This window comes from Pimephales promelas, chromosome 7 (genome assembly GCF_988280905.1).
Source record: "Pimephales promelas chromosome 7, fPimPro1.hap1.1, whole genome shotgun sequence".
Lineage (NCBI taxonomy): Eukaryota > Metazoa > Chordata > Actinopteri > Cypriniformes > Leuciscidae > Pimephales > Pimephales promelas.
The window spans coordinates 29,736,451-29,757,174 of record NC_142775.1 but is presented as its reverse complement, the minus strand read 5'-3'; the positions used below and the strand labels follow the sequence as shown (position 1 = coordinate 29,757,174).

Sequence of the window (20,724 nt, the reverse complement as noted above, 5' to 3'; positions counted from 1 at the left end):
CGTATTTGATCAAGGTTTCTATCACATTCCCTGGCCTCCAAGCTTGCTTAGATCATAATCACCTCCATGGGATTCCACAGACGTCCTTATCAGTGTTAGAAACCCTGACCTCTGACCCCCAGGCTTATCAGTGACCAGTGTTTGAGGTGAGGGGAGAAACCCATCAGCAATTGCACTCACCCCAGGCATTTCAATTACAGTGTGTGTGTGTGTGTGTGTGTATGTGTGTGTGTGTGTGTGTGTGTGTGAATATGGGTTTCATGGCTCTGAGATACTGCAGTTGTGTAATTAAAGCTAAGATTAAGAGGTATACAACTATTACCTAGAGAGGCACTTTACCTGTTTTTTTCTGGTTATTTGACAGCTCATTCAGTCCCTTACAAATAATTGCCAGCAGTTAATTTCATTTATGTGAGAGATGGGTATATCCAGTTATTACAAAATGAAGTCCCAAATCAAAGACGAGGAAATTGTGTTTACAGATATACGGCAGGCTGCCTTTAATACCGTATTCTGGAGGAGGGTGTCAACGCACTGAGGAATGAGCTATTGTGAAGATAATTAGAGACGACTGAATATCATTTGTCACTGTGATTCATCAAGTTTAGATATTATATTGTTATTTAATAAGGACGTCTCTCGTTCCTCTGTGGTACGACTGAAATTCAGCCTGCTGTTGGTTGAAACAGTACTGAAATTACACCGTCCCATCGCTTTTATGCTTTTGATTCAGCATGAACGTCCACATTATCATTTCATTTGATGTGAGTGTTTTATCAATAGTCTTTAATTCTCCTGTTTGTTCCCTGATCCTGCCATGCTTTCATCTGTCTCCCTTGGCAGACACCTGCCCCCTCATGGATCAAAGGTGAACTGCACTGGATCTGAAGACAACTAAGTTCAAATAAAAGGACGGCTGTGAAGGTCCTATGTTGGATTTACTGAATTCTGATCAAAATATCTGATCATTTCTTAAACATTATATACACGTTAGGTCAATTCAATTCTGCCCTTGTTTATGGTTACATTAGCGAGGACCAACACACACCGCTCCTGCTGGCAAGTAGCTATATCTTCAGGCTGGTTTAAATGAATGTGAGCGTATGGAGACGAAAAGGCCATGTGGGAGTTGGATGGCTTTGTGGATAATGAGAAGAACAGTTTCCTCCACCACTATTCTTCTGTATGAACCCCAGGACACAGCTTCAACCTGCAGTGATAATCACGCCGGAGGCGGCCACAGCTGACACACAGCAGTAAATAGGGGAATAAAAGTCCGCTCCTGCAGACACTAGGACCTAAGATCTACAGCGTTCAGATTTAGGTTTACTGCACCCAGCGCAACTTCTGTACACAAACAGGCAGATCAGAGAAGATGGATGTGATTACTGGATGTGAATGTTTGTGTGTGTGTGGGCAGCGGGTGAAACAGAAAAGCAAGATATAACTCAAAGAGTCGTCTGAAGATGGGGACAGGCTGATGAGCTGTGTGTTTGTCCCCAGTAAATAGGCAAAGCTACAGTGGCACATTAGAGAGTTGCCAAGTGTATATGTGCTGCTGATATAATAATTTACTGTTCTTCTGTGCAAAGGTGAGTTTAATGAGTGAGAATATCAATGTGTGTGCTTTTGTCTGCGTGTGGCTGCATTACTTATTTAGAAAGACATGAAAGAGTAATGCAAGGTTGTGATTTGTCTTGTTTACTTCGGAACAATATGAGTAAAAGTCTTTATTATACATTTTGCATGAGTGAATATTAGTGATGCACCAAAATTATTTTTTTACTGAGACACTGAAACCGAAATTATAGTTTCCGAGTTTAACTTTATTTTAGGGTGATGTAGTTAGAGTACTTAAATGAAGTACTGAGTAACATCACTTAACAACATGAACTTACTACAGAGTAATGGTTTAGGGTTAGTTTCTTGTAACATGCATAATTACGTGCATCTACGTCACCTTAAAATAAAGTTTTACCAAGTTTTGGTAATTAAATATGGGTAGCTGGGTAACCCAGTCATAGTAACTTTCTTGGGCAACAAGCTGCCTCTCAACATTTTAGCAGAACTAGCTATTCTAGCATCATTTTTGGTCACAGTGAAGTGCGCCCCACTGTCCACACAGCTGACATGTTTACCGGATGAAGATTATCCACGTTGTGTGCACAAAATAGATGCTGAGACAGTCAAAACACGTCACCAGAGAAGCGTGAACTAAACTAAACCTCACTGTTTCAGTCAGCGATTTCAGTTGATAAGAGTTGTGAGGGAGACCACAGACACCAAATTCGCTATTCATCTGCCATTCAAACACTGGTAGCTTCTTTTTGTTGATGCTCAGATCCATAGTAAACAGATTTGACTCTGGTTCAACTTTAGTTCTGTGTATCTGTTGTTTCCTGCACTTTTTTGTGTTTCTCCTTTAGATTGGATATGTGCAGAGAGCGGGTTCCAGCTGTGGTACACTATTTAGCCCCAGGGCTTGCTTACCAAGAGTAATTGGATCTGGGTGTTAATCTATGCAATATGTCTAGAGCAGTTCACTGTCCCACTGACAGTGAGAAACTCATTCGTGCATTTGACCGCTGCAGGAGTGTTTTGGCTGGCTTACCAAAGAGCTCCTTCAAACTTACGAAGAGTTGAGAATGAAGCTGTAGGAATGCTGACTAATACTAAACTGAGGAATCGCGTAACTCCAGCACTTAAATCCCTTTACTGGCTATCTTACTGATTTCGGGATTGTCGCATTCATTTTTAAATGTCTTCTTAGTGCTACCCCTATGTACATTAGCAAAATGATTGTGAGATATACTACAGCTAGATCACTCAATTCACCTAAATGATATTTGTCAAACATGGCTGAAGAGCACTTTTGTGAAAGTATCTAAAAAACAGGCTTGTTTATGATACTTAATTTTCTTATTTTAAAATAGCACATACTGTGATGAAATTTGTGATATTTTATAAAAACAAATTGGTACACGTCAAATGGATTCACCTTAAGAAAATGTCTCGATATTCATGAGTAACTCACGTGTTATCAAGGAGCAAATAAATAAAGTATTTATATGTTTTACTTGCTGGTTGCACCTCTTGACAATTTTGCGTTGTAGAGCATTTCTTTAACCTAATTCTATTCTCTCTTCATTTATATATATACATATATTTAACTATAAATATTTTATGAAAATGCTTCTTTTTATTCATGACTCGAATTTCTGTATTATAACATGACTTAAGTAGATTCAAAGTGCAAAAAATTTACTTTTTACTTGATTGTTACAGCACTTAACAGATTTTTACTTTACCCTTTTTGTTTATTCCTTTATTCGTTGTTTGTGAACAATGTAACGTAATATGTCTTCTGTAACTTTCTTCTTGTACTTTCTTCCTTCCAGACCTCCAGGCAACAGTGGTACCTGTAAACAAGCAGATGTGTCAGCAGTGGCTGCTTTTTTGGCTCAAGCAGGACTTAAGCTCAAATGGCGTAAGAAGATGAAGTAGAGCCACTGCTGGGACCGCAGCGGGGACTTTCCGCCCTGTATGGCCATCATGAACTCACACACACACACTCAACACTTCCCCCGTGAGGCTGAGAGTGTGGATAACCCCACCACCACGTACAGAGGCTCCACTGTTCTCCACTGATCTCCTCATGCTCAGCCTGGCATTAGCCAATAAGATGGATGATCACAGGTCTGCTGTGGGTCGAGGTGTGTGTGGACAGCACAGGCCAGGCCTGTCAACACTTCAAAGGGAAGCTGTTATTTCGCCCTGATCCAAGACCAGCCCTCACTATACCCAAACTCTGACCTCATCCGTGATAGGTGACACCACAAGACTGTTCTGAAGACTGTGTAAAAAGAACAACCTTTATCAAGCATTACTGTTGACAGACCCAAGCCTCCAGGTCAAATAGTGCAGTGGTCTCAAGAGCCGAAAGATGGAGTCGGCACTCTCAGAGAGATAAGAGCACTGCGACCTGATCTCTGAATCATCTCATTGAGTGGTTTGTGATTATGAAAAGAAGTCCATTGTTGCGAAAACAATCAAGTTGTCCTCGCTTCCTGTTTTCTCCTTGATTCTCAGAATTAACAGCTCAGACGTGGCACAGCACATGACTAACCATTTGACTTCAAGAAGACATGACCTGAAACTGACAAGGCATCAAATCTAAGAAAAACTTCCCCGTTCCTCCACAGCTGCCTGCTGTCAGTGTGTGCAGCGCGTGTGCAGTATAGTTGAAGATGGGGAAGTTTATTTCAGGATCTGCTGGGTAATGCCATGTCATTAAAGCCACTATAGTTAGTTGAGGCCCTTGTTGGCCCAATGTTGGGTGGATATATAGAGAGCTGTGCACAAGAACATGAGTTTCGGTTCCTTGCTTTGATGTGCACAGTGTGGTTGGTGAGGTTGATTCTAGCCGTTCTTTCTAAACCCCAACCTCCCGCTGTACTTTAGTGTCTCATTTCTGTCTTCGTGTGTGTTTTTGAGTGCAGAGGACCAAATTAAAGGACTCTGGATGGGCAGAGCCAGAGGGACATTGCTCTTCCCAAGATCTGCTTTCTCTTCTCCTTCAGTGTCCCACACGTCCGACCACAAACTTCTGCTTTTTGTTCTTATTTTAACCGAAAGTTTGTGTGTGCGATTGTTTTCAACAGTGCATCAGTCACGAGGAAAGAAAAACAGATGTTTTTAGTTGCTGTCAAACATCTGTCGTCATGGAACGTTTACTATTGGATTGTTCAGTTTCTTGTATTTTTGCTCAGGGTTTGACCCCTATACCCTTGTTGATCTTTCCTTGGCTTGCTGTCAAAAGCATTTGCATTAATTCAATCTCAGCCACACATTACCATGCACATTGCCTTAATGCATGGCTCAACTCAGCATTTTCACTTTTCTTCTTAAAGTCAACTGGAGGGCATCAAAACTGTTAAGTTTCTAACATCAATCATGTACCAAGCAGTCGGACATAATGACAGCTTATACATAATGATCATGATTACAACAGTTTCCTTTTTTTTCGTTCCCTTGCGTAATTGCTATATTTCGGTCAATGATGTGACTCTTTTTCTTCAGATCTATTCTAGACCTCTTTTATGTTCTATGTTGGTTATGTTGTTTTTACATTCCTGTGAGACTTTGTGGGATAATTAAAAATGTCTAGGTGGTGCAACTATATATATATATATTAACATTTTTTCACAAAATATGTCAAAATAACACCAATACAAACATTGTATTGCTAAGAACTTTTTATTTTAAAGGATTTTATTATTTTGGACATCATTTGTCAGTGACCAATTGTAAGCAGCATATATAGCCTACATCACATCGTATACCACCTTGAAGAACCTCTCCAAAACCAGCCTGTGGTTTCGCACAGCCACGAGCGTTTGACGAGCCCGTGTGGCTGTGGGCGCTTGTGTTTCCCTCGCTCGCCTTTTTATAGCGTAACTGTGGGACTAGTGGCTGGTCTTTAATCAGAGACTGGAGAGGCGGGCCGAGGTGCTGACTGTAATGCGATAGCTGCGCCCGTCCTTAATACTATTACATCCACATGCTGCTGCCGAGCAAGAAGACTCAGCGCTCAAACGCAGAGACGCGCAGTGCCAAAGAGACAGCGCGTGGAGTATCTCTATCACAAGACTTCAGTAACGGACTCGCTGCACGGAGGACCTCCTTCAGAGCTGCACTTTCCTGACAGTTTTCCGCAGTGGCCAGTGTTTCCAATGCGAGATAGAGCTTTTGGTGGTGGATTTTGTGGGGACGAGACCGGCTAAAAGCTTCATGTCAGTTGAATTTGAAGGCGAGAGAAAAGCGCCGCTCACCTCACTCACTCACGCGCTGCTGTAGCTCGAGGAAATCAAGCCAAAATATGGTTTTGGTCTTAACTCTGGGTTTTAAACAGAAAGTTGTTTAGTTTTAAAGTCAGACGCTTTTCGTTGTTGCTGCTTTTGTTTAGGATATATCTGGAAATGTTAAAGGGCCACGTCTGGGTTGAATTTACGCATCCAGCATTTTGAAACATATCGAGAAAGCAGGCGGCAGAAATTGTTATCAGACACAAGACACAAGTGGATACATCATCAGTGGACAAGAACATTTTCAAAGAACATCACAAGAACTTGAGCTTTTCCTCTACACGCACTGGGTGAACGTTCACCCAGAAAAGATGGATTTATTCACAAAGCTCTGTGGATCTTTACTTGTTTTGTGTGCGGCATTAGTTTATGGAGAGGAGGGTAAGTTTTTGTTGTTTTGACATTTGTTTATTTGTTTTTTTTTTCTGAATCAGTACATGTTTCCATTTTATGTTTGTGTTATTAAATTGCACAAGACACGGGACCATATTATTGATATATTTAATTTTTAAGACATTTTAGGTCATATTGAATTTTATAGGTCTGTTATTACCTTACAACTAACAGACAAAAACGGCAATTATGCCATATTTAACACTTGTTATTAACTAAACCATAGAACAGGGGATCAAATAAGAAAACTGAAATGAAATGATCAAAACGACGAGCTTCTTTTGTACTAGTTTCAGCAGGTTTTAGTGTGATAATGGGTGAAAGCTAACCGCGTGTGCTGGGAGTCTCTCGCCCGCTAGAGGCGACGCGCGCTCGGCATGAGCTCCGTCAAACGCCGCGCTTCATACTGGACTCCACCGCACATTTTCCAAGCACTTCTTTGTGTTTTCTAATTAGCTGTGTAATACAATCTATTTGGGTTTTCAAGCATTCGGGGTATTTTGTCACCCTCAAAAACGCACAGATAAACTCCGGAGTAAATTACGCAGCAGATTCTCTTCAGACCACTAACTAAATCAAACAAACCCTTAAACATACAATAGGCTATATGTATTTTTTTTTACCTTATGAAGTCTTAACCCATAATTTACAGTGTTTTCTAGTCATGGTGTTCCCGTGTCATGGTTACTTAGTCTTGACGACTGTATTTGTGCTAGCGCGGGCACTTGAGGCACCTTCAACGACTATCATTAAAAAATATTAGCGCAAATACAGAATATAATGAAAATATAAATTGCAGTCTGTAATATATATGTTTGCACATGTGAAGGCTCGATTAAATTTGTGGTTTTCATATTTTAATACTTTATCTGATTTTTTTTTTTACTCTCCTCGCTGGTGCTCCTCGATTTGAAAGACAGGTTTTGCATGCCAACTATCTTTACTGAGAGTTTAATTAATATGCCAGACTGGTAAAACTAACTTCAATCACCGATACATTGATAAATCAGGATTATTACAGAAATCCTGTAACGGTGACTTTATTTTCGCCATTGAGGAAAAAATGTGGAATAGGCTGCTAACCTCGAAATCTGGCAATTATTTGATACATAAATGATAACTTAGCTTTTACGAAGTTAACATGGTCTCTTGTTAGACTTGTTTCTGTCTTGAGTGAAAACTAATGCAAAACGGTTTAAAGGGGGATTTTTACTGTTGTAGTATTCTACACCTTTTGCTTTCATATTGGCCTAGGTAGGCTAGTACGTGACCATTCATGCGTCTCAAATATTTATATATTTCTCATGATTTTTGTAACTATTTTTTACAGTCTCTGTTGGAAATTCTGCATGTTTCTATACTTATTTACTATAAATTTAACAATATGCAGTTGCCAGCATCCTCACAAAATTGTTACTTTTTTTCATTAGATTTACTGAGATCTTAACATGACTAACTTGTGAGTAATTTTTATTTTTACTTTTTGTGAGGAACACACGATATAACCTACTTATAAGAGGATTAGTTCACCCAAAATAAATATTGTGTCATTATTTACTCACCCTCATGTTGAAAACAAAAGGAGATGTTTGGTAGAACATTTGTGACTGAGAGTCTCAGTCACCATTCACTTCTATAGCATCTTTACTTGATACAATGAAAGTGAATGGAGACTGCCAAACATCTCCTTTTTGTTCTATGTTAGAAAGCCATGGGGGTGAATAAATTAAGACGGAAGTGTAATTTTTAGGCAAGCCGTTCCTTTGAAGTAATTTGTTGCTTCCTTTTTACTCTTTCAAAACATTTTTCCTCCAGTAAAGTTTTTTTTTTTTTTTTTTTTTGGACAAGCGTTAGCTTTATTTTCCAACCAAATGTCGATGACAGTGCTGCCAGACCCAACAGATCTGCGTTAGGATCTGCACCTGATCCAAGAGAGAGCTCTCCACAGGGGTCCTTCTAAAAGCCCAGCTATCTCTCCAACACGACAACAGTGCCCTAATTAGTCCTGTTAAGCTTCAGACAGTCTGAATCAGATGGATGAATGGTTTTGAGAGAGGTAGAATGGCTTAACCATCTACTGCTGGGACAGGAAGCCCTGATGGAGGGAGCTGGACTCAGCACACTCTAGACGATGGGGGGGCTGAAGCCTCTTGTTCTAGTGCGGACAGAATGTAATAAGACAGAACGGCAGAGCTCTAAGTGTCTCATCACTGCGATTAAATATCAGCTATTCATCAGCAGCCGTTCACTCAGTGAAAATGATAAACCGTATTGACTTCCGCCAGTCAGGCGCTGATATTTTCCAGCTCCTCTCCCGTGGCTGCAGAGCAGATGAGACGTGTGGTGGTAGCATGCGGATGCGTGTGAATCTACATGTTTGAGCCTGAAAGACAGCATGTCCGGATGCTCTTCCATATTTTCCTGGTGCGCCTACTGGTACGAGCGCAATGAGCGTGTTGTTGGCAAAGCCTTGGCCACCTGCGCCTGGAGGCAACGCTGCGATTGATTACATGCTTATGCAGCTGTGCAGACACACCTGACCACCCGCAGAACCTCAACACACCCCAGAGAAACTACAGCTACTGGGGCAAACTTAACGGGTAGCTGCTTTGCATTAGCGGTTTAGCACACATCAGTATCCTGATAGAGACCGCTGCGTGTCATTCTGAATTTCAGAGGGAATATGAGAGCAATTCTCTCCTGGCGCTGGTTGTTTTCCGTGGCGCACAAAGTAAATGGGATCTCTTTAAAGTTTCAACTGATCCCTGCTAAGCCCATTTGTCATGTTCATTTTTTTTTTTTTTTTGCTGTTCAGTGGCCCCGAGCTTATTTCATTTTCCATGCGCGCATCTTTGGTTTTATAGGCGATTGGTACTGAGTTTTACTTTCGAGTGGTTCATCCAGCTCTTAATGTGTGTCACCTGCTTTAAGTCTGTTAGAGCTTCACTTTGTGTGTGTGTGTGTAGCGTTATAGGTTTCGTCCAGCAGCATCTCCTCTGAGCCCTTTAGAATGTTGACGCTGATGAAAGGCAGATGTGGACTTCTGGCAACCTCTTTGTGTGTGTGTTTAGGGTACTCAATGTACCACAATCCTCTGTTCTCTAACACTGAGTTTGATACCAATGGCACAGACGAGACCAAGGCGATGCATTCCATGTCTAATCTCTTCAGATTGCATGTATTCCGATGTCCTTTGCAGAGTATGTGACCTCTGGTGAAACACTGGTAAAGTTTCTTGATCAACAGCGTCCAAGCAGTAACACATGCTTCACTTTGAGTGATGGACATCACATTAGTTTTTGCAATATATATAATCAGTTTGAATTAGTAAATGCACAGGATCTCCACCAACAATTGCTATTATGTAAATCACATCGGTTTGTTGTCATGTCTGCTCACTGCTCTGTTTTCTTCTATTTTCCGTCTCGTGTAATGGGTAATATTAGCTCTCCCTCAGCAGAAAATGGGCCTGTAAATCAGCTAAAAGAAGGTCAGATATTTGTATTCGCTCCAGCAAATGCGGAGGCACTCGTTCACTCACTCTCGTGTGGCAGGCGCTGGAAAAGTGCTGAAACAGTGCTATCGGGATGAAATTCAAAACAAGCAAGAAACCCATAAATAATGCAGCTCCATTCTCATTCCCCCACCCACCTGCTCAGCACCGTTTACAGTTACTTATGGCCCTAAAGCGAGGGGGCCGGCGGCAGGCCTATCCACCGGCAGCCTCTTCAATCCTGCAGGAAGTGAGGCGGGGTGAGACCGACGTCTCGTATATGAAGAGAGGAGAGGGGTTGTGCGAACTGACAAAGTGCCGACACCGGAAGCCCTGACAGGATGAGATGTGTGGCTGTTGTTGTGTGTACTCAGCAGAACCCCAAGCTGACTGGGGTAGTGCCGAATAGTGAGTATTTTGGTGCTGAGTCTTATGCTAAGTGAGGATGGAAGATACTATTGATTTGAGCAACAATCAAAGCTATTGATTGGTTCAGCCAAGATTTCATTTTGTCAATCGAATGAACTCTGTTAGTAGATTTAGTTTCTATTGAACAGTGGGCCATACTACTGTAGTGTGGGGCGAAATTTCACAGGGTTTTTTTTTTTTTTTTTTGGGCAAGCCAACACTGAGCCCAACTTTGGACAGCTTTCATTTATTTATCCAACTATTATTGTTCAATTTGCAGTGCACACGGTCATTTTTTATTTGTTTTGCTGGCTGGTAAGGCACTTGCCTTTGACCTATATTGACACCTGGTGGCATGTATGTAGGATTTTTTTTTAGTTGGTGCTATTTTAGAAATACACTGTTCGTAATTATAAGGGCTGTCACAATATCAGGTTTTCACCTACATGATTATCATGGCCAAAGTAATTTAGGATGTCAATATATCGTACTATCTACAAAAATCTTACATTAAATATAAATAATAAGTTCTTTTATGTTTTATTACTTCTCGCTTGTGGACTTTCTGTTCGAAGATTGTCAGTATATGCGCCCTCTGGCATCGAGTATGAATTTAAAAAATAAGTTTAACTCTGTGTACTTTTCATTTTATGGTTAATGGTTTATGGTTAATGGTTTATCGCCATTATATTGCAACGTCCCTAGTGAACACAATAACAATATTTCATTTTTAAATATCATGATTATTGTTAATTCCGTTAAAACGCAACACTCCTAGTAGTTATTGTTATTTGAAAATGATAGTTGTATTTAAAAGACTATTTAAAAATGTTTCATAACCAAGGGTTGCACGATGGTCATGTGATCTCAACATGTCTGAGGCGACCTGTTTCATGTAAGCTTTTATTAGCATTTATTATTAATCTCATGTGAGCAGACATCATTTTAAACATAAGTGCTGTTCATTTCTTTGTGTGGAAAGCTTTTTGATGAGCAGTGCACTTTTAAAAGGGAATTTGAAAAACCAACAACCTTTTCTATGTTTTCAGTTTAAATAATGTTTCCATTCCCCAAGACACCACCTTCATCTGTATTTGGTGCACAGAAAATGTAAATCATCCACAAGAATGGCAAACACAACCAAAGTCACACACGCTGGGTGTTGACTTCGGCCCAGTCTTCAGGGCAGCGCACTGCTGGGGTAGCATGTGGCAGAGACTGTAGATGGATAGACTCCTTTAGCAGTACAGACACTATAATTCATGAGGCCACCACACACAGCAACACAACACTACTGCAGTATCTGTCGCTTTCCCTGCTCAGAGTGGAAATGAATCTCTGCACTGTCAGGCCGGTTCTGTTGAGGTCCAGTGCTTAGGGAGGAAGAACACCTCCTAATGAGACCTATCAGCCTGTCGACCCTACTCCTCTTTCTGCAAGAACACGCATACGGTACACAAACGAATCGACCCGGAACTTATGAGAAAGTGATGATGCTGGGATTTTTCTGCTGTAGCCGGCAGGAAGTGTGTTTGGTGCAAAACTACATATTTCCAAATTCAACTAGTCAGTCGGTTGCCTGAATGACTAGTTGATTTGTTTCAGATTCTGATGGGATGCATTTACATAAAGACACATGGGCTCAACAGAACAGGAACAGAACACAGGGTTTGGATCTATTTTTAACTTGACATGCTGACTTAAAAATGCAGTGATGGGACACTCAGAAACAGCATGAGATCCGAAACAATGACGAAGACGACCATCTGTATCACGGACAAGTACATGACTTGTCCGTGTAGCGGTGATGCTTTTGAAGGGATGTATTTAAAGACTTCCAGAGATGTAAACTGTTTAACAGCTAAAGCAAAACATGTTAACGGTTGAAAATCTAAAACTTTTTTTTTTATCGTCGATAGAACTTTTTAAAAAGTTGTCTTTAATATATATATATATATATATATATATATAGGCTAATGTAATCATGTCATTGAAACATTTAAATATTTTTCTTTAAAAAAGTAGTCAAGAAAAAGTGTTCTGTTGTTAGACAACTACTTGAGTAGCGAAGTCGACCATTGTGACCAATCTCTAATATACACTCTAAAAATGCTGTGTTGTTTTAACCCATTTTGGGGTAAAATATGGACAACCCAGTCATTTTAAATTACATGGGTTTGTCCATATTTTATGTCCATAACACAAAATTGGGTTAAAACAACTCAGCATTTTTTTAAAGTGTACAACAGTATATGCAGAAATCTTTTTTTAATGTTTGGTAGTACATGACTTGATTTATTGTGTCCTGAAGTCATGTTTTCTGTTGCCAGACCTTTACCTTTACACACCTCAGTTGTCGTCATAGCTTTCCAAAATGTCACCACTTGAAATTCTGTTGTTGCGATCACCTGATGTAATCGCCCTAGTCAATATTCAACGAGACGCCATGTTAGAGCAGAGGTGAGTGGCCTGCTGAGTTTAAGAATTAGGATGCATTTAGTCAGGTTTAGTTGCATAGTGCTTTGAATGCAGTGTAAATCTGGAAGGTATGAAGAGGTCGCATCTCACCACATCCATCTTGTTTTCCGACGGTGAGAAAGTCGGTGACTGAGTGTGAGAGATCAAGTGTGCAATACAGATGAGTTGTAATTGTTCGCAGAAAGTGCTGTGGAAACCAGCCACAGACCTCAAACTGTCAATCAGAGCTCTCACTTCCTCTGAACTCCTTCCCAGCGTCCCCACTGGGCCACTATGTGTGACGCTAGAACATCAGCTCCGTGCATTCCGGTTGCGGTGTATTTTTTGTGAATTTCAAGTAAATGCAGCAGAGTACATGCCGTGTGTTCCTGCTTGCTGGGTTGCTGATGGTGCACTGCAACCGCTGAGCAGGACCACACGGAATCACCACCACAGAATTCCACACATTCCCACTGAATAGAATGGCTGTTATTTGCTGAAGTTTGGGTGACTGTGCTTTACACTACCTATATGATTGTAATCATAATTGTGTAACAATAATTGTGTCATAATTGACTCACCCCATGTCATTTTATACTTGTACATACACTCTTAAAATGATGGTTCGATGAAGAAACTTTAACATCCATGGAACCTATCCATTTCACAAAAATATTCTTTAGATTATTAAAATGTTCTTCACGCTAAGAAAAACATGTTTTTTAGTATTATTTTTTAAAGAAAAAATGGTTCTTCTATGGCATCGCTGAGAAAACCCATATTTAAGAGTTTATGACTTAATATCTTCTGTTGTGTTGAACCCAGAGAAACGATATTTTGAAGAATGTTTCGAATGCTTTTGTCTATATAATGAAACATTATTTTCAAAATATCCTGAAGCAACTTCTTGAAGCCATCTTGAATCATTCAGTGCTTCCGCACCTTAAAACATTCATACATCGCCTCTCCTCGAACATGTGTGTTCGGTGCATGCTGACACTCTAGCGGAGGTTAAACAGCTGTGCATGCTGACACTCTAGCGGAGGTTAAACAGCTGTGCTTCAATATTACGATCAGAGCAATAATGGATGAGAGTCATATCAATTATTTGAGCTGTGGGAGCCGAGGGCTTGTTCTGGAAGAGAATGGTAAACACAGGCAGGGGAGAGAGCGCATGAGTGCACTATCTATGTGCTTTCCACACAGAAAGACGTCTTTGTGGCTGATCACTACACTCCTCACAGCATTGGGTTGACCTTTGACCTTATGCCGACACACTTCCTGTCACTGAATAGTTTTTCCTGTGTGATAGACTGGTTATTATTCTGAAGATACTACTGAAGATTGTGTCCTAATGTTTGCAGATTGCTTGTCAGTGATACAGTTGACAGCTGGGACATACACAACAGATTGTGTTGATTCGTATTATACATCCGAACACAGAACAAAGACTTTTAGTTCGTAAGCCATGACTGCTTTGCTTATTGACTAGCAGAGCTCAGCCATTTCCTTTGTCTTAATTAGAATCACCAGTGTCATGTTGAGCCGTGGACTTAATCACTTCATTAATTTGAGAACCGACCATTGAGTAGCATTCAAAGTCAAAAATATGATTTAATGTGATTCGGTTAATACAAATATAAGTTCACAGTGCATTTGAAGCATTTGAGTGAAGCTTAATCACATTTTTCAACTCTCATCTCCATAGAGCCATGTGGTGGGCATTTGGACGCCAGTGACGCAGGCTACATCACAACACCCGGTTACCCGCTGGAGTATCCGCCCCACCAGAACTGCCGATGGGTGATCACGGCACCCGAACCGTCCCAGCGCATCGTCCTAAACTTCAACCCACACTTTGAGCTTGAGAAACTGGATTGCAGGTGAGCTTCATGGCCTACACAGCTAATTTTTGAATGAGATTATGAAACTATATTCATCATAGCCATGTGATGAGGTTAAAGCAGAAACAAAGAGTCGGTGCAGTGCAGTAACAACGCTGATAAGGGTCCGTTTCGAACACACAAAAGAGGCTACGTGTCAATCTTGTTCTCTTTCTTTTATATAATATATTCTGATGCGTAATATAAGTCATAACTGTAGAAGTTTCATTAAAATGTGTTGATTTGGAAAAGACTGCTTATGTTTCTTGTCTAGTGATTATTGGGCCTTTCCGTGATGCCCCGCTGAGTCTGGCTCTAGTCGACATTACACACACTCTCTTCACTTTAATTAAATATACAATAAACAAAGCTTTGACACACATTTCTGGGAATCATGAAAACGTCCAGGCTTGAGCTCTCAGCGTGTGTTTCACCGGCAGCTGTGTCGACTCCTCCCTCTATTGGACAGCAGCAGAAATGCACAGAACGTGGTCAGGATTATAACGGTACATGGAGTTTTACTGTATTTTCACAGTTTGGGTGGATTTGTTTTAAAGCGTGTTTCGTAAAGTGGGACGAATTTCGGGGGGAATTAACAGCTGCTACTGAAGACTCTGACATTCATGAGTCATGTTTTACAAACCCTTCTCGGCAGAGCCACAAAGCCTGTCACAACCTGCCACTTTCAGCTCTCTCACTCTTCTCACTGAATATTGCCCTTTGTCCTTTTGGCATTTATTATCATTTTGGGCGTATTAATTATACATAGAAGTGTTTTTAAAGAGAGATTTATGGGATGGCTTTTGACATTCCTTTGTTGAAATTGGAGCATTAATTTTTTAGAAGCTTTTGTTGAAAGTGTCTGAGCACTTCCAGTGAGCACAGAGAGAGAAAGAGAGAGAGAGAGAGAGAGAGAGAGAGAGAGAGAGAGAGAGAGAGATCAAAAGACAGAGACGGGAAAGTCTGATATGTTTCATTCCAGCACTTTGCTTACCCCTTAGTGGTTTGAGAACGGGATAGTAGCCTACTGTTGTTATTTTCGTCTCTCTTTTTCCCTCCACCTCGGCTTGATTGAAAGAAGATGCAACACGTTCCATTACATCACACATCCTTTTCCGTGCTTTCCTCCCACTGGGGATTTCTTTGCGCGTCCATTAGTAAACAGAACTCCATATTGAATCAGACATATTGCTACATTTGGAAAAGAGGAAAGTGGACAGTTTCCCAGTAGTTCTCAGGTTAGCACAACCAGATCTAAGACTTAAAACAGATGTCTCTTTTTTAACCTTCCATCTTCACATCCATCTGCTGCTCCGATATTAATGTTCAGACTAGATTTTTACATCTTTTGAAAAAAAATGTGTGTGCTGTTTGTCTTCGCAAAACTAGATGCTAGTGTTGTAGGTGGTTGACTGGGTGTCACTCGTCGTGGAAATTCTTTACCTAGATCTTAAAAAACAATTAAAAAACAAATGAAGATCTCGAAAGTCATAAGTATTATTTATTGCAAGAAAGGCAGCTCACACTCAGACAGAGTCTGATATGAGAACGGGCAAAAATCTTCTCACTTTCCAGAGTTTATCCAAAAAGATCAGCCTCCAAAATGTACCCCTCCCTTTCTTATCTTCGGACTAAAGCCCCTTGTACGTTCACTGTTCTCAGTTCCCTATATTCTAACACTTCTCATCTATGTATACACACACATAAAACACATATGTCATTTCAAAAACAACTAAATACATGTTTTGCTCTTGGTGCAAGCAAACTTATCTATTTCTGATAAGAACAGAACATTCCTGAACATACCTTTCCTGAAAAGGACAATAAAAGGAATCAATCAATATTATATAATATTCTGTCCTTTTGCACACGTCACATTGACCCATTTGTATAGAAGATAATGCATCTTGAAATTTCCTTAACACATCTATGTTTTAAAGAACACAAATATGTTTCAATTTCAAAATTGCTATTACACACTATAGACTATGTGGCTGTACAGACATACAATATGGCTATACACACACGCGCACACACACACACACACACACACACACACACACACATACATAGTTATAATAGTACACAAACTATTGTCTACTAAGTAGACAAACTAAGTCCCGATTCAGTATGTGTTAGGTACAGCTGGGGGAAGTAAACTAAACACAAAATTGCTTCTTTTTTTCTTTTCTTTTTGAATTAAACTGTTTTTTTTTATGTTTTTCTTTTTTTTTTTACCAAATGTGTTTTAAATGTGAATTAGAAATTTCTTAAGAGTAAAACAATTTGAAACAACTAATTTTGTACTAAGTATATTTTAGTTAATTTTATATTTTTAAATTGTAGTAAAGCATAACTTTAAGTGTATTTAGTGAACTTTTGTGTACTAAGTTGGATGAACTTTAAGTATACTTAGTATAGGCCTGTGTAGGGAGGGACAAATAACATGTTCGATTAGTGATATTGAAATTGTACTTTATTTGTGGATTACAAATTCATTATGAGTCTCTTCAAAGTCTCTTCTCTTCATATAAGCAATAAACAATAAGTGTGTTTAGATATATTTTTTTATTATTTTATTATACACGTGGCACAGCAGTAGCTACATTTTCTAAAAAGTCAACTCTCAAAAATAGCCTTTTGTTTCAATTGTTTTTGGTTAATATCCACTTCATCCAACACTGTTTGTACTGTCTGTTTGTTTTTCCTGACAAGAAATCGCTTCAGATGATTATGTAAGAGAGCGCTCCAAATGAATGAGAATCCATTCATAACATTTTGCAAACATGGTTGGCTAATTCATTGAAAAGTAAGAAATCGGCTCAAAACAATGATTAAATAGCAAACGATTGGAATCAACAGAAATACAGGATACAACTGCTGAAATATTTGCACGCAAATGTTCTCAGGTCAGTCGGCATTCTCATAGTACAGTGGTACAGCTGTAGGCGCCACTATATGCGTATATATATATATATATATATATATATATATATATATATATATATATATATATATATTTAAGCTAATCACTATACTGACCCTATTCTCCACCTTTCTTTCTCTATCTGAAGCCTTGTAACCATTTGTACCACATAAAGGTTAAGTATGGTTATTTACAGCCTGTGATTTCTGTGCTGTAAACAAAGATGGGGGAAGCTACTGTTATGTCTGATCTGTAAATGTTAAGCCTCGTAAATGCACAAATTATACATCACCATCTTCTGTTTAACACAAAGCCAGACTTTTCTTGGCTAAAATCATCTCCCTAGATCTTTTGTTACTTTAAACTCCCCGACTTGTTCCCTGCTGTTTCTAGTGATTATTGTTTTTGTCCCTTGGCCAGGGAGATGAATTAAGGACAAAGTTGGGAGTATCGACTTCCATTGGGGTTAATGTTAACAATTGTTAATGCCGATTAAACACAAGCACTTATTTAATAAATAAGTTGTAAAATGATCTATCCATTAACATGGTTAAACACAGCCGCCTCTGATTCTTCCATTCGCATTGCAAGAGAAAACTGCCACGTGACGCCATACTGGAGAGGTGTTTCTACGAACTCTTTGTGAATTGGAGAGACCATTCAGTTCCGTCGTCGAGACTCACAACGGAGGGCAGGGTGGAATGAGACAGTTCCACTAGACTAGACTATACAACCATTCAACCCTGCCTTCATACAGCTTGAGCAAACCCGTGAATATAGTTTTGTTCTTGTAAACGAATGTACAAAGGATTATTCAGTTATATTAAATTAGATTTTTTGACTTGAATGAAATCATTTAATTTAGATTTAGTCAGTCGTTTCTGATGAGAATACCACTATAACAGCTCTTGTTTTGGATGTGTGTGATGTGATAGTGCTGTATGCATCGTAAGCTCTCACCCTTCACACATATTGTGGTATAGTCACTGTGGGCAGACTATTTATTTGATCCATGTAGATCCCGAGGTAGTAACAGCTCAGTATCTTTCCACTGGACACAAACTGGCTCCATCAGCAGCTAAGCGCCATACTTAATTTATTTAACCTGAAGCGTTTTCCCTGTCAGATATAATTATGCAGCTCAGGGATCATATCCAGGCATTCCTAACTGACAGATGTTTATATGCACACTTTGCTGAAAACTGGCTGCACCACATGATTTCTACTTTGACCTCATGAAGTTTAGTCTGCTCGTCTGCCACCACACCCTTATGTTTTATCTTTCCATTCATTTCTCCTTTAACTCCCTGGTTTGTAATTCCTCCTCCTCCACCCATCTGAAAAGAACAGATCATACTTACATGAATTTCCATACTGGCCCAGGCTGGTTTATAGGCTGATATATTGTTGGCTTGAAGTTGGTTCACCATTATTGTTTTTCTAGTAAAGGTAGCTGACTGAGTACTGATTAGTTCAAAATCCTGGTACAAATGAAACATAGTGATGATCACTGATGTTAGTCTCTCTCATTCCATTTCCCCTTCCCTTGATCCCTCTTTCTTCCCCATCATACATTGTGTCTGATTAAAATGACTCATCTCCCAAGGCCAATTCTCATCATTGCTTTTTTCCACATTAGCATCAACTCTCTCATTACACATAGATGCGGTAAACAGTGTTGATAGTCCAGCCACGCCGTCACTGCAAACACTTCCTCCACAGCATTTCCAGTTCTGTAGAGACAGGAGGTGGGAAGAGTTGTTACAGTACTTGCTACTAAAGGAAATAATGCCACTTTGCAGGCAGTCTGTGTTTAAAGCAGCATGGGACATTCCACTCAAGCTAGCATGTTGCTAAGCTAGCATTGCAATACAGAACGCACACATTTTACATGAAAAAAAAAATATTATACAGTAAAATACTGTAATACAGTAAACCTGCACATTTTAGAGTGGCCTTTTATTGTGGCCAGCCTAAGGCACACCTGTGCTAATCAGCATCTTGATATGCCACACCTGTGTTGTCAATGGATTATCTCTGCAAAGGGTAAGTGCTCAGCACTAACACAGATTTAGACAGATTTCTGAACAATATTTGAGAGAAATAGGCCTTTTGAATACATAGAAAAAGTTCAGCTCATGAAAAATGGGGGCAAAAACGGTGTTGAAAAAAGTGTAGCGTTTATAATTTTGTTCAGTGTAATTGTCTGTTTCCCACTCATAAACTGTACTGGTGATCTTGTCAGCATCTTGAGTGCACTACTCATGCTTTCTGCTTTTGAAACATACTTTATGTCTGTAGCTCATCTTTGGACGTAGTATTGTGTTACTATCCTTTTGCCAGAGAATGTGATGAAAACCAGTGCTCTCTGAAACATCAGGTGGACACAATGTAAAAAAAGTAAATTTATCCAGGTTTACAGGTACCGCTCAGAGCTTATACGAAAGACACCATCTCACTTGTCGTATGGTACCAGCTTCACCCTAATTCATCAGATTGTTCCACGCCTCCTCGGCACAGCATCAGATGTGTCCCGCTCCTAAAAATTATAAATAGATTATTGTGGAATAAATATAATAAGCATGGGTTGATTTATCATGATATATCTGTAATACAATCAGCAAAGCTGCATGCTCTACGGAATGACATGGGTATAGAAACAGGGCTGAGCAGGTTAAAGTCATGCTTCTCTCTATCTTTTACCACTCTCTTTCTCTATCTCTCTCTTTCATCTTTATCTGTTTTTCTTCCCTACACTTTACACTCTATTGTACTCACTCGGGCACAGTATTCCAGTTTTTGATATTATCTATAATCACCATATTAATACATAAGGAATGGATATTCCATTCTCCTTCATCCCAGGTATTTTATTAATTCAGTCGAGTGATAACATCCCTGAGGCTTCAAGACTATATATATATATATATATGTATATATATGAAGAGTTCAGATGCAAAAGCCTCTAAATGCCATTTGAAATTTTCTTCTAAAATGACCATTTTTATCAAGCTTGTATATTTAAGTTCAGTAATTTCCCTTAAATGGCAATGACGATTACCTATTAATTGTCATTTAAGTGAAATTACTGAACTTAAATATACAAGCTTGATAAAAATGGTCATTTTAGAAGAAAATTTCAAATGGCATTTAGAGGCTTTTGCATCTGAACTCTTCATATATTAGCTTCACACTCTTACTACAACGAGGTGAGCCAAGGCCTTCCATTTGCTGACGTCTCTGTATTGTCTTCTGTGATGAAGAAGATGCGAACGGATGATCGCTCGAGAGCATTTTTAG

General features: G+C 39.6%; 1 protein-coding gene across 2 annotated transcripts in view; it reads left to right on the top strand.

Moving 5' to 3' along the window:
* The first annotated feature begins 5,407 nt into the window (after nt 1–5,407).
* Nucleotides 5,408–20,724, top strand: part of nrp2b (neuropilin 2b) — a 76,305-nt gene continuing 60,988 nt past the window's right edge. The window contains exons 1-2 of one of the 2 annotated variants that reach the window (XM_089133315.1): nt 5,408–6,245; nt 14,324–14,498. In XM_089133315.1, coding sequence (XP_088989441.1) covers nt 6,176–6,245; nt 14,324–14,498 — 245 coding nt within the window. In that variant the 5' untranslated portion in view covers nt 5,408–6,175. The remainder of the gene's footprint in view (nt 6,246–14,323; nt 14,499–20,724) is intronic. The other variant, XM_089133314.1, reaches the window with a different exon arrangement.